At 33.3% G+C, this 17,129-nt stretch overlaps 1 protein-coding gene across 2 annotated transcripts; it reads left to right on the top strand.

Moving 5' to 3' along the window:
* The first annotated feature begins 1,609 nt into the window (after positions 1 to 1,609).
* LOC146530719 (cell division cycle and apoptosis regulator protein 1-like) lies at positions 1,610 to 16,517 on the top strand. Of its 2 annotated transcripts, none has more exons than XM_085199686.1 (16): positions 1,610 to 2,443; positions 3,423 to 3,571; positions 3,855 to 4,080; positions 4,197 to 4,486; positions 4,743 to 4,971; positions 5,236 to 5,398; positions 10,159 to 10,344; positions 10,781 to 10,956; positions 11,199 to 11,369; positions 11,752 to 12,000; positions 12,446 to 12,681; positions 12,988 to 13,090; positions 13,320 to 13,437; positions 13,795 to 14,030; positions 14,406 to 14,521; positions 15,113 to 16,517. In XM_085199686.1, exons 1-16 carry the CDS (start codon positions 1,775 to 1,777, stop codon positions 15,279 to 15,281), a joined length of 3,486 nt encoding a protein of 1,161 aa, XP_085055812.1. In that variant the 5' UTR covers positions 1,610 to 1,774; the 3' UTR covers positions 15,282 to 16,517. The 2 variants fall into 2 exon arrangements, with proteins under 2 accessions (XP_085055812.1, XP_085055811.1); XM_085199685.1 differs by having other exon boundaries at positions 3,411 to 3,571.
* The last annotated feature ends 612 nt before the right edge of the window (positions 16,518 to 17,129 follow it).

The raw sequence follows: 17,129 nt of genomic DNA, 5'->3' as shown, positions 1-17,129 counted from the left end.
GAGTTATAGACATTTTGACTCACAGTCAATTAAAATACTGAATATGTGACTAACACGTATTAGTTAAGCTAAATATATTGTAATTCAAAATAAAAGTACACAAAAAACTAGATAAACATGATGTATTATTAGTAAACAGATAAAGTTGTCCCTCGTCCGCGGCCTCGGGCTGATTTAATTTATCTAAAGGAAACTCAATAGTAAACAAATTGTCATACAAGTTTTTATCGCTGTTTCGGGACCCTTTTTTAAGATAATTCAGATTCTATGTACTTAAATAGACAACAATTATGTACAACAAAGCAGAAAAAATACGTTATAAATGTGCAACTACTAGGTACTGGGTAGCGGGTTCCTTTTAGTATTAGAGGGGATTTTAGGGCGAAACATAAGACATACAAAAAAATAGTGTAGCTTCGATAAAAAAAATGTTCCTTCGATCTGTTTATACTAATCCTGCGGAAAGTATTATTATGCAATGTAGTTCCACTACTAAATTACTATTCGTAGATTTAAATCATTATTATAAAACTCGATTCCCACTCGTGAGAATTAATTGTTTTCATTTCCCCGCCCTGCTAATAAGCCAAAGTGCGGTGTTGAGTACCGCTAAAAAGAAATCAACTAAATCAAAACACTCGACCACTTTTGGTGCATTTTAAATGAAATTCACCGCATACTTAATCCAACCCTACACCTACAGGGAGTACCTATACCCTATACATTATAACATAATGATCATAGGGTACTCCTCGTGGATCTACGGTTATGAAATCTCGGCTCGGCTCAACTCCCGTCTTCCCCTTAGTCTCCGATCCCAAAGTGATAATGTCCTGGAAATATATTTGTGTCGTACCCGTTGCTACAGTAAATCATTCACTGTCCAAGCTGCGAAGCTATGGAATACCTTACCACAATAAGGCAGTCTAAATCCTTAAATATATTTAAATATAAAGTTAAAAATTACTATCTTAGTATGTAATCTTTTTTATATATTTCGACGTAATTGTCATGTATCTATGCACTTTTTCTATATTTATTTATTTAATTATTTATTTTTATGATGTATGTATGCAGGTGTATAAATATATGCCTTTGATCGCGCCATGCCCGCTCTTTTAAATTGATTCTTCTAAGATTAGGTTGCCTGTAAGAGATCACTTTTAGTGATAAGGCTGCCCTTTCACATTTTTTTTGGTACAGATTTATTTGTTGAATATATAGTTTTTCTGGTGTGAAATAAAGAGTTTTTATATTTTATGTTAAATTAAAAATCGAAAGGTGTGTATAATTGTAATATAAGTATTTCATACAAATGAGTGCATACGGCTGTAAACTAATATAATTATATTGACTTTTATAAGTTATAATTAAACGTTCACCTACAATCTTGAAATTAGTACAAAACCCTCGTTGGGTGAGTCCGACTCGCACTCAATCGGTTTTTTTTCTGTAATATTCATATTATCTATCTATGTAATATAGAAAGAGATATATAAATCGATTCTAAATCTATTCTATATATCGAAATAATAATTAAATCGATTGGTTATAATCGATTATATCTATCGTTTCAATCGATTTTGCAGTACGACAACACTACTTTATTTATTTATGTCATCTGTCTCCACCGGCTCGACTGGCAAGGACATCTCGCGGGAAGCGGCCATTTTATATGTTTGTTGTAGATTGTTACGCCTGCGTATTATTGTTATAGTTTTGAGCAGTGAGAAGTTAAATGTGTATACAGAGTGCAAATAGAAATATTTAAAACATGCAAACAGGAAGTGGAGCAAAAAACCCACCATGGGCTCGTTCGAATGTGAATACTAACATGACCGGCATGAATCCGCAGATCATGGACCCGAATGCCGCAATGATATCCCAACAAGGCATGATGCCTTTTCAGCAGACTCAGGCTGTATTTAATCCAAGCATGATGCAAGCTCAAGGCGGAATGGCAATGCCAATGGCAGGGCAAATGCCAATGAACCAAATGGGGCAAGGCCAAATGTATCCCGGAAATGTTGTTGCATATCCAACCCCACGCGCAATGAATCCAAATATGTATCAAAATAATGCACCAAATCAAACCCCACAGGCGAGTGAGCAGCGTGTATTCACTGGAACCGTAACAAAGACTCACAATGAATTTGGTTTTGTTGATCATGATGTTTTTTATCAGACATCTGTTTGTCCTAAGGGAGCTATTCCCAAAGTTAATGATAGAGTACTAGTAGAAGCTACATACAATCCAAATATGCCCTTTAAATGGAATGCAACACGTGTTCAACTATTACCAAAAGGTGGACCCAACCAAAAATCAATGAATCCTCAGAAGTCAAATACCTATAATGCAGTACCACCCCCCTCAAATAAAAAATCTATGATGTCTCGGCGCGACGATCGACGAGACGACAGACCATCAAGAAGAGATGACCGAGTAAGTAATTTAATAATAAACAATACCTGCACTATAATAATAGTTCATTGACCATAGTAGTGAGGCTTAAGTTTTAAATTATAATGTACTTTTTCAACAACAAATTTAAATAAAACAAAAAATTATAAAATTACAAATTTAAAAATATATTTATGTTCTTACATACTAAATTAATTTTCAGTTAAGCCCTTTATGCTTATTTTACATTTTACAGAACATGTTTGTATAAATTCATATATGTGGTATAGGGACATAGACCTCCTCTAAAACATTCCAGTTTTTTCTTTCTCTTTCCACTCTTATTCATTATTTCCTTGCGAGCTATATAACATCATCTTCCCATTGTACCCATCTCAAGGTTTCTTTTCTGTTGTTGTTTTATCAATTTCATCTCTTATAATATCCCAGTCTATTTCCATTTTTATTTTGTAATATTGAATGTTCGTTGTTGAATTTTGTTCTTTTCCCGATATCGCATAATTATAATACCAAATTTAGTATTTTTGCCACTTTCTATTCCTAGGTTACCATTATATTATTACATCTACTTTTTTCTGTTCCTACACAATCTATTACTATTTCCAGATTATTTGTGTGAAATTGGTCATTAGATATTTTTCTTATTTTTGAAATTGCCCATAGTTCATTCTTAATAGTTAGCATATTTCATTCCATGACCCATTGACAAATTATAAAGTATTGGCTATGCTAGGCTAGGCTAAAGTTGTGGGTACTAGTTCCACTCACGGAAATAAGTTATTTTGATTTTCTGCCCTGCCACTACAGGCTAGAGTTCTGCCACACAACATGCAATGGACTGAAAGTGGGGAATGGAGGGTCTTAACTACAGGTTCTCCTTTCCTACCCTGCTACACATGGGATAGAACATGAAGATAAAAAAAATATTCTTTATTAATAAAATAATCCATTTTGTTTTTGGACATGTCTTTCTATGCTTATTGTAAAGCCACAATTTCAGAAACGATCACGAACAAGAAGCAGATCGCGATCACGTGACCGTAGAGACAATCGTAGTCGCCGAGACTCTCCACCTAGAAAGCGTCCAGTCATACATCAACCTTCACCTGTCAAATATTTAGTCAGAGTTCCAAGAATACCTCTTGATATGTAAGTTAGCTTTAATTATTAACATAGTTTTAAATTATATCAGTGTAGCAAAGTTGGCAACTTACAAAACAACTGGAAAAACTGAAACTATGTCTATTGAATTACGTAAATCTAATTTTAAGTTTTGCTTTAAACAATATTCCAATGTTTTAATAATAAAAAATACTGTATTATCTTACAAACTCTATCTGTATTATCTTTCTTGGGTTCCCTCTGTCTTCCATTCTATATGTGGGAGACAGCTAATTATTTTTTTATATAACATCGCTATATATTGTTACAGACCTAAAATAGATGTTCCAACTCTATCGCAACGCTATACTAATTTATACATACCATCAGATTTCTTCAATGCTTATGTAAAATGGGGAGAAACATTTCCACCTCAGGCCCCTTTCTCTTTGAACAATCCTTGTGCATACCACATTATGAACAAAGATGTGCCTAACCCAAACCCTCATGATGCAGTCTTGGAACCTCTAGATGCTGATTACAGATTTTCAGCTAAGGTAAGTGTTAAGTTGTAAATGTATGGTTTTAAATAAAATAATAAATGTAATATCTAAGAAAAAACTAACACCCACAGATTTTTGAAACTTTGCTAATGATTCTCATTTTATTTCAGGTAATGTTAATAAGTATGCCATCATTAGAATCATTATATCAGAAGTGTGGCCTAACAAAAGTTGATGAAAAGGACAAACGTTCCAATAAATCACCATTACATCCAACACGCTTAATAAAATTCCTCGTCGGGCAAAAGGTTAAAGGAGGTGAAAATTTTGCTATAGGTGGACCTTGGAGTCCTTCTCTTGACGGTGAAAATCCCGAAAGCGACCCCGGAGTACTAGTAAAAACAGCCATACGGACTTGTAAAGCTTTAACTGGAATAGATCTGTCCAATTGCACTCAGTGGTAAGTTACATTTGATTTGCCTTCCCCGATTATAGTCAGTATCCAGAGAATCCATGTTATTTGTGCTTCCATCCCAAATGAACTGACAGTATCTTCAATAAAACAAACATGGCTTTTTATCGATAAGATTAGGTGTTTAAGAGGAAACTGTTGGTCCGCAAGTTGGCATAAAATGATGATGGTACGGCACACAGACCGTGGGGGAGCGGCTCGCTTGCTTGCAGTGAGTATGTAATAATGGAGTTACCCGTAACAGGTACCGAATGGTGGAGTTTTACTACTGGCGCGAGGGCGGCGGCAAGTCTCGGCTCGAGTGTGTGGTGTTGTTCCTGCCGGACGTGTGGTCGGCTCAGCCGTCGCGGGTTGAATGGTCCACGGTGCACGGCGGCTATAGAGCGGCGTGCGACGCGGCGCTGGCGGCGCTCGACGGCTCCGGGGAACCCCCCGCCCCCGCCCACGAAGACCTCAAGGACAAATCCAAAATTGTTTGTTCCCAGTTTTTGTTTGGTTATGAATCCGGCTGCGCGCGACTATACCTCCTGACTGACAACCCGGCTGCTACGTTATACGCTGATGGCAGATTTTTTTTTCATTCATTCTACGCATCAATGGCAACTTTTGTATTTTTTTTTACATATAGTGCATATTACACTTTGAATTATTAGATATTAATTATTAAGTCAAGTTTTTGTATTGCCTTGATCAAGTTGTTGTTGTGATTGTAAATAAAGCTTACGGGGATATTTCAGGAGAAAGCTGCTGATGCAAATGATAGTACGATAACAATAGACGAGAATGATGATGATGATGACTGTAAGCCAGAACCGACGCATTATTCTAAAATAGATTTGAGGACCATTAAAGTTGACCAGCTTAGAGAGGAGTTGAGAGCTCGCAATGTTAGCTGCAAAGGTAACAACGCAAAAACTCATGCACTCTGTAGGAGTGCACATTTGGCACTATACATATTATAAGCATTTGAAAACAGTTTTAAGTATATACTTACGGTTAAAGATATTTTATTTCCATTAAAAACACACAGGTCACTTACATGGAAACATTTTTTAACTTAATAAATAGTTGTAGTCGGTCGTACATTAATCAAAAAACAATTACATTTTTTTTTTTTTGCTTACTCATTCAATGCATTTGTTTTTTTTTTTTTTTAGGGTGGGTAGCTTTCAATAATGTATTTGCTTAGTTGCGTTTTAAATGCATTGAATGAGCTTACACTCCTCAAAGAAGACGGTAGGTTATTGTAAAGTCGTGCCCCCTCGTAGGTAAACATTTTTTTACCAATCTGTCTTCTAGTTTTAGGTAAAATCAATAAACTCGCACGTCGCGACCGCAAGGAACGATTTGTTGCAGATTTTAGTTTTACAAAAGCTAAGTTAGTATGGATCGAGTCGTTTAATATTTTTTTAATAAGTAAACACGTGCTGTTTATATATAGTTGTTTAAGGGTCATCAACTTGGTTTCTTTATATATAATTGAATTAGGAGTTAAGAAATTATAATGAAAGAGTATTTTAATAATTTTGTTTTGTAAAATTTGGACATCAGCTAGTTTGGTTTTAGCGGCATTTCCCCATATTTCTATTAAATAAAGCAGGTTGGACTTTACTAGAGAATTGTAAATAATATAACGTAAGCGACGCGGAATACACCGGGCGATACGTCGAAGTGAGCCTGCAAGGGAAGATAATTTATTTCGTATATGCTCGATTTGGACTTTCCAAGTTAGGTTGCTATCAATTCGAAGGTCTAAATATTTTTCACAAGATTTTTGTTGTAAGTTTAAGTTATCTATTTTTAATGTATTATGCGGAGGGATGATTTTATTTTTTTATTTAAAGATTACGTAACACGTTTTTAATATATTAATTGTTAGTAGATTATGTTGGAACCAATAGTGTAATTTATTTAGATCTTCTTGAGCTTTTGAAATTATTTGATATATATTGGAACCAAAGTAAAACAGACATGTATCGTCCGCGTACAAGGATAAATATCCATGCAAGCCTATTTCATTAATATTATTGATGTATATTAAAAACAACAAAGGTCCCAATATTGAGCCTTGTGGAATTCCGCACGTAACTGGACTCTTGGTACTTTGAACGCCATCAATTTTGACTACTTGATATCTGTTTTCGAGGTAAGATTTAAACATTTGGAAAGCATTACCATCCAAACCAAGACATTTTAATTTTTGTAAGAGTAGATTGTGGCTTACAGTATCAAAAGCCTTCTTTAAGTCAATGAATATACCGAGAGCTATTTGTCCATCGTCTATATTTGATTTTATTTTAGTTGTAAAGTCAATAGTTGCTGTTAGGGTATTGCTCTTGGGCCTAAATCCATATTGACGTACAAAAATATAATTAATACTATTTAAATATTGTTCCAATCGAGTAAATATAATTTTTTCCAAAATTTTTGAGATAGTGGGTAGAATAGATATCGGCCTATAATTTTCAGGGTTTGTTTTAACGCCTGATTTAAAAATTGGGGTCACTCTAGCGATCTTTAACGAATCCGGGAATTTATCTTGACTTAATAGATAGTTAAAACAATTTGTAAGCCTGTCTATAATTAGTTTTTTTATGCGTTTTATGGATTTAGTATTTACTCCATCAAGGCCAGGACTGGAATTTGAGTCGAGTTTACTAATTATATTAAGAATTTCATCAGAATTGCATGGTCTTAAATTTTTGAGTTTTAAATTGGTCGCTGTTTTAGGTAATGCTAATTTGGAATTATCATGGAAAGATTTAGGTATTTTATCTGCTAAGAGAGGTCCAATTGTTGCAAAATATTTGTTAAATTCTTCACAAATTTCTTTTTGATCAATGATTTCTTTACCGTTTATGTTCAGTTTTGAAATTACGCAGTTGTCTTTAATTTTGTTACAAGCTAATTTGTTAATTAGCTTCCACATCTTCTTAGGTTTGTTCGTTAATTGAGTAAATTTTTTAAAGTAGTAGGTATCTTTTGTATTCTGAATTAGTATGCTTAGTTGGCTTTTTTTTGTTTCAAATTCTTTCTTTAGTTTTTCGTCCTCCGGTCTACTCTTTAGTTCATTAAAAATATGGTTTCTGTGGTTTATTCCATCTATGATTTTCTTACATATCCAGTCCTTCTGCGGTTGGTTTAAAATTTTAGTTTTGATAATTTTACTCTTATTTATGTTATATTTTATTGTGTTTTCTAATTGTGTGTAGTCGTAATCCTTGGAGTTTATCATCATTTCTTTAGTCATGATATATAACTTATCATAGTCTATTGCTTCATATTTAGTTTGGGTTTTCTTAGGTTGTATATATTTCTTTATTTCAAAACAAATTTGTTTATGATCTGACATAGCTGATTCGATAATTGCCATATGGAAATGATCATTCTTCAAATTTGTGCTCACATGATCCAAAATCGATTTTCGTGTCGCAGAATCTCTTGTACAGTATTTTTTTGTGATCTTATTTAGGATTATAAATCCGGCTTCCTTTAATAGTGATGTATATTGTTTAGTTTTTTTGTCATTTGTTAATAGATCTATATTAAAATCTCCGAAAACGATTGCCCTATTCCTCTTCTGAATTTGTTTATTAAATGTTGTAAGAAAATTTTCATAGTTTGTGTTACCTGGGTTATATATAATACCAATTTCTATTGAGTAGTTTTCGAGTCTTATCCATAAGTAATTGTTTCCATCTAGATATTCAGTTTCAGACAAGTTGTGTTTAAGGCTATTGTGTACATAAGCAGAGACTCCTCCGCCTTTTGCGTCTGTTCTATAATTGTAATAATGGGTGTAGTTAGGCAGATGTAACTCCATTGCTTGTGTTTCATTGTTAATCCATGTTTCAGTTAGTAAAATTATATGAATTTTGGTTGGTATTGCTTTGAGTATACATTTGAGCTCGTCAAACTTGCCTTTTTTGCGGATGCTTCGAGCGTTTAGATAGAAAAATTTAAGACGACATTTGGCACAAAGTATGTCTTCATAGTTGTTGGTTATTTGGTATGTGTTCGTGGTTATATTTTTTGAAGTCTTTATTTGTGGTAGTTTTTTGAATAATTATTTTTAACGATTTTAGGTATTCCATTTATATACTTTATAGTTAGGTCTTCTTCTCCGTCATTATTACGACGGGTCATTTCTTCTTTTAAATTTTGTAGATACTTTTGTTGGTTTGGAGTTTGATCAGAGTAAATTTTAATGCCTTTCGAAAGATTGTCTCTATTTCGCAAAAGCTGTTTTGCAGTAAATTTGCTTTCATAGAAGACTTTGACTTTTCTAATTTTTGTATCACAATATTTACCAATTCGTATAACTTTTAGCGGGTTAGGAACGTCAGGAACTATTGAATGAGTTATCCTAATTACATCTGTTATATCTTTAGACAGCCGATCTTTGGCATTAGGTGCTGTTTGTTCAGGGAGGCCTAGAATAATGATATTCCTTTCTCTCTCACTGCGCTCTTGAAATTCGCGTATCAACTCTTCATTTAGATGCTTTACTTCTTCCTGGAGTGGAGGAACCGTTAATAGTTGCTTGCTATTATTGTCTTCTATTGTTTTAATTTTTCTATCACTCACTGTCAATTTTGTCTCCAGTATAGCTACCTGTTCTTTAATATTCTTTTGCTCAGCTATGATATCTACCGCTGAGGACTTCATTTCCCTTATCTGATCTTTAATTTGCGTGATATTTTCATAAATTAAATTATTTGACATTTCAGTTGTTTCTTTCATCTCGATTATTTGAGTTTTAACCTCAACAACACTTTCTTGCATCTTTGTCATTATATTACTATTAGAAACTGTATATTTTTCTAGCAATAAAGCCATACGGCTTAATTCAGAGCGTAATTCTTTTAACTCATTAGCACATTTACAATCATGCTCAAAAGGATTTTTGCGTTTTCGAAAAGTTATAGTTGAGTCCGTCTCCATAGTAGTTATCTTAGACAAATCAGGTTGCGATCCACCGCCAGTATTACTTGGTGAACGTAGTACATTCATCTTTGGATCGATACACGAAATAAGAGATATATACACTGCACGTGTAGTTCTGCAAGGATTTCCACTCAGATAATTTTAAAGCAGCGATGTATCTTAAAGTATTTTAAGTTTTCTTAGCCACTGAGACCAGTTTCCATAGAAGCCGGGGCGTTGTGGAAGCGGGATGAAAAATAGCAGGCTGTTCGTGTCCCCCGAGGGGGTGAAGGGGGCTATTTTGTTTTGCCTTTGCGCACACGCCACTCACGTTGTAGTTTTTCAAACAGATTGACAGAATTTTGTTTTGGAAATTAAAACTTTATATTCGTAAACACACGTTTTGGAATTGAAAGTCACTAATTAAATATTTAAAATAAAAATGGACAACACGTCCTCTTTAAGCTACGTACGACCGACGAGTGTATACTTACTGTACAGTAGTGTTTAAATTGTCTTAGCGCAGTGGCACAAGAATGTGACTTTAAAGTTTAAACACGAGGGATATGGATTCGATTTCTACTGAATGAATAATTATTTATTAATAGTTTCATTTACTCGCTCATTCGATAACAAGACAAAGCGCGGCGTTAAGTTCCGCCACTCAACACATAATGACTCATTTATTACTTATATTTGTACTTAATAAAAATCTTATTTTCTTTTGTGTACAGGTTTGCGTGCACAGTTAGTGTCTCGTTTATCGAAGCTTGTAAAAAGTGAAGAAGCAAAAGAAACAAAAAATGACGAGGTTATGGAAGTCGACGACGACGAGCAGGAAGAAAAAAAAGATAGTACGCTAGAATCGGGTGATATGGCAGAAGATAAAGATACAGAAAATAAAGAAAAACACGAAAAATGTATGTAATGCACCCAACACTATTTTTTTAGCTTCACACCATATTCTGCATATAGCAGGGTAGGCAGAGGGAACATAGTATTTCCCACTTTCTCAAGGCATTTGTTGAGTGGCGGAATCAACGCAGCGACTTCCCTTGTTGCCAGAGTGACAAAATTAAAATATTAAATAATTCATTCCCCCTAGAGAGAGATTGTGTTGAATATTTAAAAAAAACAATCGTGCAAATTATAATAACTAAAATTAAAGTTTATTTATTCAATACAATATAATATAAAGTGCAATAAAATATTTTTTTCACTCAGTTTCCACACCTTTCCAGTTATAATTTTTTGCCAATTAATTTCTTAATTATATAATAAGTAAGAGCTTAATAGCTGGGAATGTATTATTATTTTAAACTAAAAAAGAAATATATTATGTTTTTTTAAATACAGCTGAAGAGACAATAGTTGTAATATCTGATGATAAAAAAGATAAAAATGACAAAAAAGACAGCAATATGGATGATGCAGATAAGAAAAAAGACAAGGAAGATAAAAAAGAGGAAAAAGAAAAGAGTCAAGAGAGAAACACTAAACCAAAAATTAATAGTGAAGCAGAAAAGAAAAGGGTATTTTTTATAAATAGTTAAATTTAGTAGCTTATATTTAAACACACTTTATTTTTGAAAACTGTTTTATTTTATGATATTTTAACGTCTATCTTCATACGCAATAGATTCAATTCCCAATAATGGCAATGAGCTATATTCATTTCTTCGCTTCGACAACCAGGCAAAGTGCGGCGGAGTCAGTTCTCATTTATTTATTACTTTAAAAAAGTAACTTAACTAATAAATTGATTGTTTTATAGATAGAAAAAGAGAAGCAAATGTTAAAATCCATATATGAACTGCCAAGCTCTCCCCATATAATTGTGCATCCTAACAGTGCGGCCAAGGGCGGCAAGTTCACTTGTAGTGTTGCCACTTTATCATTGTTGCTAGACTATCGGGTTACTGATAATAAGGAACATAGTTTTGAGGTAAGAAATGGTTTGGTTATTTTCTTAGCTTAACGCATTTTTTTGCATAAAGCAGGGTGAGTGGTGGGTAGGCAGAGGGAGGATAATGTTATGGCACTCTGGTCCCCTCTCATTGTTTGTTTTGTTAACAGAACAAACAAATAAGGAAGGGAATAAATTATTTCCGTCAAGTTATAATCAAATCTAAAACCATTGTTTTCAATCTGTCGCTATGCTGCTGCATCAGCCTTACTATATTACTATGTCGAAAGAAAGTAGAAAAAAGTAAAAAAAAGTTAGTTTCTTGGTTTATAATTTTTCATATCCCAATGCAACCGTATTATGGTTATAATAGCTATTGTGTGTGTTTAAATGTTTTTTCATATATATATTTTTGTTTTAGATATTTGTGTTTGCTGAATTGTTCAATGAAATGTTGATGCGAGATTTCGGTTTTTATGTTTATAAAACTTTATACACTTTACCCGAAAAAGCAGAAGAGGTCAAAGAAAAGGATAAGAGTGTAGAAAAAAGCGATAAGAAAGATGAAAAAAAGGATGAGAAGAAACCTGAAAGTGAGAAAAAAGAAGAGAAAAAAGATGATAAAGATAAAAAAGATGATAGGCGGGATTCACGCAAACGGGAAAGAAAGGTAATTATTTAATATTATTTATATGGTTATGTTTTACAGTACTTCATTTTAAATCAAGTAACAAGGTCAACAACTTCTTTCGGCTATTAAGATTTTTAACGACACTCAATCAAAAATATCACTACCTCATTGTCGCAACGTGCTTGTAGCTTGTTAAGTACTAATCCAATTTCCATAAAACAAATGATCCATTGTGATTAACAAAGATTTCGATTAGAACTAAACTGCACTCAAATTTGTTAATTTATTCAGGAGCTATGGTACAACAGACACGACAAACATCCTTAGCAATCCTTTCCATCCCTACCTTTCAAAAATTAAATTACTAGTTCGGCATCCAATTCTGTTGCTTATATTATCAGTTTATAGTTACAAAATAATATTATTTTTTTCTAAACACAAATCAAGACTACATTTTAAATAACATTTAAACGAAAATTTTCAGGATTCACGTAGCGATGACGAGCGGAGCAGTTCACCTAAACGACGAAGCCGCGGCGTTGAACTCCCCCCGGATCCTTACCTACTGTTGTCTCTAGTGTACTTTGACACTTCACGCGGTGGTACCGTCACTCGTAAAGACCTCCAAAATTTGTTCCTGAGCCTGGGGTTACAGTTGTCGAGGTCGCAAATAAAAAATATTATGGATAAAGTGTGTGTGCGGGATACATTTAGTTATAAGTTAGTATATTTTATGTTATTTTTGTGATTTTAAGCAACTAGGATTAAATATCGTAGCATAGCGTAGTTGTAGAATTGCACTTACATTGTGGGATGTAGTGTGAAGCTGTGAATATATATGATTTGAATATTATTGTCATTCTGACAATGCCTCTAGAATTCGGCGGAAAGTGGAGAGCGTAGAGTCATAACACTAGGTTCCCTGGTCTACCCTGCTACACGCTGAATACAGTTTGATGCTTTTAAAATAATATTGTCGACCAATTATTTTATTTGTGTTTTAAACAACGTATTTTATTCATTCAGGTTGTTAGTACAAGCTATCAAGGATGTGGCAGCGGGCGCACCTGAAGCTATTCAGGACCTGCCATTAGACAGCACTGTCACTAATAATGAAGTACCACCTCAGGTTTGTACAATATTTTTTTTTATTATTTCTTTACATGTATATTCAACGTAAAACTATACTTTTTCATGTAAGGATTTAACTGTCATTTATTAGTATTATTTTATTTTAAATAAGATGTTTCTTTGAGAAGACTTATTTTTAGTTGGAATATATCTTAGTTATGTTTTGTCAAGACGAAAATATTCAAAATTAATTTTAAATACACTGTATTGGTAATTTATTTTTACAGATCGCGGAACTGGAAGCCACAATAGCATCAGGCAATCGAGAACTCCTGCCTGTGTTCAACAGAAATACAGATAGTGGCAGCTCTGATGCTACGGGTACTAAAGATGTCAGCGACAGTGGTTAGTTTATATAATAATCGAGTATATTTTTATGTGAAATGGGGTAGTTTTGATATAGAAAACGCAGTTACTCATTATTTTTCGACATCATTGAGGCGCAGAATATAAACGAAACGTTGGTGGGTTCAATTTCTACTCAGGGGGGAGTGAACTATTATCATTTCCTCGTAGAATGAATCACTCACTCGCAGAGTGAGGCCATTCAACACGCACTGTCTATAAAAGGCTGCATTCAGAACATGGGGCACAATGTGTCTTATTAATGGGTACTCTCTACCCTTCTATATGCAGGATACTACAGCTACTACAGCAGAAACTAAAGAAAATATTTACGTACTAATTATAAGTTGTCAACAGGTATAGTAACATACAAGTCCCGCGTGGTAGACATAGGCGCGCTGCTGGCGGTGTCCGCGCGCTGGGCCGGTCAACATGCGAAGCTCGAAACGGCGTTAGCAGAACAGGCGGCAGCGTTGCGCGCCGCGCGTGCCGCCGCAGCTAATACGCAGCGTGCAGAGCGCGGCGCCCAAGTACAACTGAATGACGTATGCACAGCTCTAAACGCCGCTAAGGCTAGGATTGGCTCGCTTACTGTGAGTTTTTTGTTATTTTACTTTATTTATTACCACAGTTCAAAATAAAATACAATGACGACAAAAATAAGTGCTCAATATAAAATGCTTATTATTTTTTGATTGCTTTGGTAGAAATGAATAAAAGATGCAGAACACATTTCTTAAGTTTATTATAACGGTAACATTTTGCAATATTAGAATCAATAGTCAAAATTAATCAATAATTATTCTACTATTTTATTTACAATTTGCCCCACATTTACCAAAACTGTATACATTTTATATAAATTGTCTTATTATTTTCGTAGTATTTAAATCTATTATGTACAATAAAGAGTACTCTATAATATTCTATTCAAAAATTGTTTTAATGTGTCATTCTTGTTGAAACAGGCTAGCTCCAAAATATTCCATTCTGCTTTAAAAAGTATTCAAGCAAAAGTTGAAGCTGTCGTCAATATAAAATATGAAGATGATGATGTTGTTGAAGTTGTAAATGGACCCTCCAAGTAAGTTACAATTTAAACAAAAGTAATCTATATATATATATATATAAAATCAAAAGGTCACTCACTCATCACGAAATCTCAGAAGCTACAAGTGCTAGGAATCTCGAATTTTTCATAGGTGTTACTTATAGGACGTAGGTGCTCGCTAAGACGGGAATTTGCAATGTTCGACTTCTAAGGGGTTGTTTTTGGGGTCGAAATTTTGTATGAAACTTCGTTACTACAAATGCTAGGAGTCTCAAGTTTTGCATAGACGTCACTAGGACGTAGCCATGGAGACAGAAATTAATAATAACATAGTTCACGCGGGTGAAACCGCGAGCGGGCCGCTAGTATTATATAAATATCGAAGGTGTCGTGGGACGTCGTCTGATTGTAAACGCGACTGTTGTGGGTTTGATTTAATCTCGGGCGAACAAATTATTCTCTTTTCGTCGCTCTGGTTTCAAGATAGTGTTAAATTTGGCTATTTCGCATCACGGAATATCTCGAAAATTGAGGAATGAAGTGTCTTAGTACTAGCACTAATTAGTCATTTATCAATTTAGTAGGTTAACCAACTTAATAATTGTCATTAAACTTTATTTACAGGACTGAAAAAGATGTTAAAGATAAGGAACCTAAAGATGAAAAACTTGACACCGAAAAGAAAGAAACAGAAGACGAAACTACTGTCATCACAAAAGAAGAAAATACTAAAGAAATCAAAGAGACTGATAATAATGCCACAGAAAATATGGACCTTGATGATAAAGAATAAATAGTATATATAAGTGATAGTGGAAACCGTTACTGTGTAAATTTAAACAAAACATTTATTCATTCACTTCGTATCTTTCGCATTTACTGTACAAAGTACTTCTTAAATCAATGATTTGCATCCATTTTTAGATCAAAATCTTTTGTAATGTGCCTCATATTGTTTATTAATGTTGTGAAATTTGGATTTAAATTACCAATCTATTTTCTTTGACATAATAATAAGTGATTCAAATAAGATATAAGAATTTTAAAATTACTAAATATGCTAACATAATTAAAAGTATTTTTCTTATGTCATCTAAATGTTGTTATTTCAAAAGTTGTATTTTAATTTTATATTTATATCAATTTCTCATATGTTCTACTTGATAGAGGCGGTCGCAGCGGGACATCTAACTGTAAACGGGAGACTTGAATTTATTTTGCATTGGTTCTGATAGAAAAGCACGGCGTTGAATTAAGTTCACTCAATACTCAAATGTCTCGAAAAGTGGGAAATGGAGTGTTCGGTTGACTATCTAACCTGCTAAGTGAAAAAATATGAACATATATATTTTTTTAATTTAAAAAGTATGATAATTTTTTATCCAAGAATTGTACAAACACTTAATTTTCAATGCTATTGTCACAAAAAAATATATATTAACTATCATTCACATAGTACACATCTAAAAAATTGCTGTAAAATTATAATAATTATAATAAAAAATAGCTATAATATATCATTGTCTTCCCACTTGTAAAACGTGAATGTCAAAAATGAATAACTAGTTTGACTAAAACAATTTAATAATTTTGTACCATTTTCTGTTGAACAGTCGAGGCTGTCGTGTCGTGTTGATTGTAAATGCGATGGATGTAGGTTCAATCCTCACTCAGGGAAATGATTATATTTAAGTCACTTGATTGATTATATTTAACTTTACTTCCATTTCCCTTGTCGGAAACATAAAACGCAGCGTTAAATTCCGCTACGTTCTCACTGAATTTCTCGAAAAGTATGGGTAGAGACCAGTCCCCTGATTATATGCGGGGTACAACTAGAAGCGGATAAAATAATATAAGATTATAGCAATATTTGGAAATGTATGCAAAGTTATGTTATCTTAATATTTATATTGGCATATAGCGTTTCAGTAAATGTAGTTTGGTATATATTATATATATGGTGATGTGTGAGTGAATTTATTCAATAAGTATGTAAAATGGTGGCAATAAAGTCGTCACAATAACATTTTGTTTTCTTTATTTTCTCCTTAAATAAAGTTAAATGTTTACATTTAGTGACATTATTCAAAAGGAACTCATTTTACAGTACGTACATTAAAAGCATTGGTGGCAGAGTCAATAGTCCGGCACACACACACACTTCATAAAGTATTTGTCAGGCTATAATAATATCCCGAAGGTTCAAAATAAACTCTTGGCTTTTTTAAATATTTTATTATAATATGCATAAAAACTTAGCTTTATTGTCATAGAAGATGTCGCAAAGTATAAGACTTGGTAAAGTCTGAGTCAGAAAAGTCAGAAAAAAAGTTAAAGGCGAATCTTACACTAAATAGGAATGTGTATAAAATATTTAGATTTAAAAAACATAGCCTTATAAATGAAAACTTAATTGTATGGAGTATACAGTGAGTTATTATTACAATTATCTATTTTACTACAATTTGACTTCTTATGTTTTTATGACAAAATACTAAATCAGTTTTTAAATAATCAAGCTTATGATTTAAATAAAATAACCATACTACCAAGAAATGTCGTTGAAGTTGAAATAATTTATACAATACATAGAATAAAGTGATTAAATGCTATAACCGTTTTAGATCATTCAATATTT

The sequence above is a fragment of the Heliconius melpomene genome, chromosome 16 (genome assembly GCF_056956725.1).
Source record: "Heliconius melpomene rosina isolate 202511_hmr_F chromosome 16, ASM5695672v1, whole genome shotgun sequence".
Lineage (NCBI taxonomy): Eukaryota > Metazoa > Arthropoda > Insecta > Lepidoptera > Nymphalidae > Heliconius > Heliconius melpomene.
The sequence above is the reverse complement of the archived record's forward strand: the minus strand, read 5'-3'. Positions and strand labels throughout refer to the sequence as shown.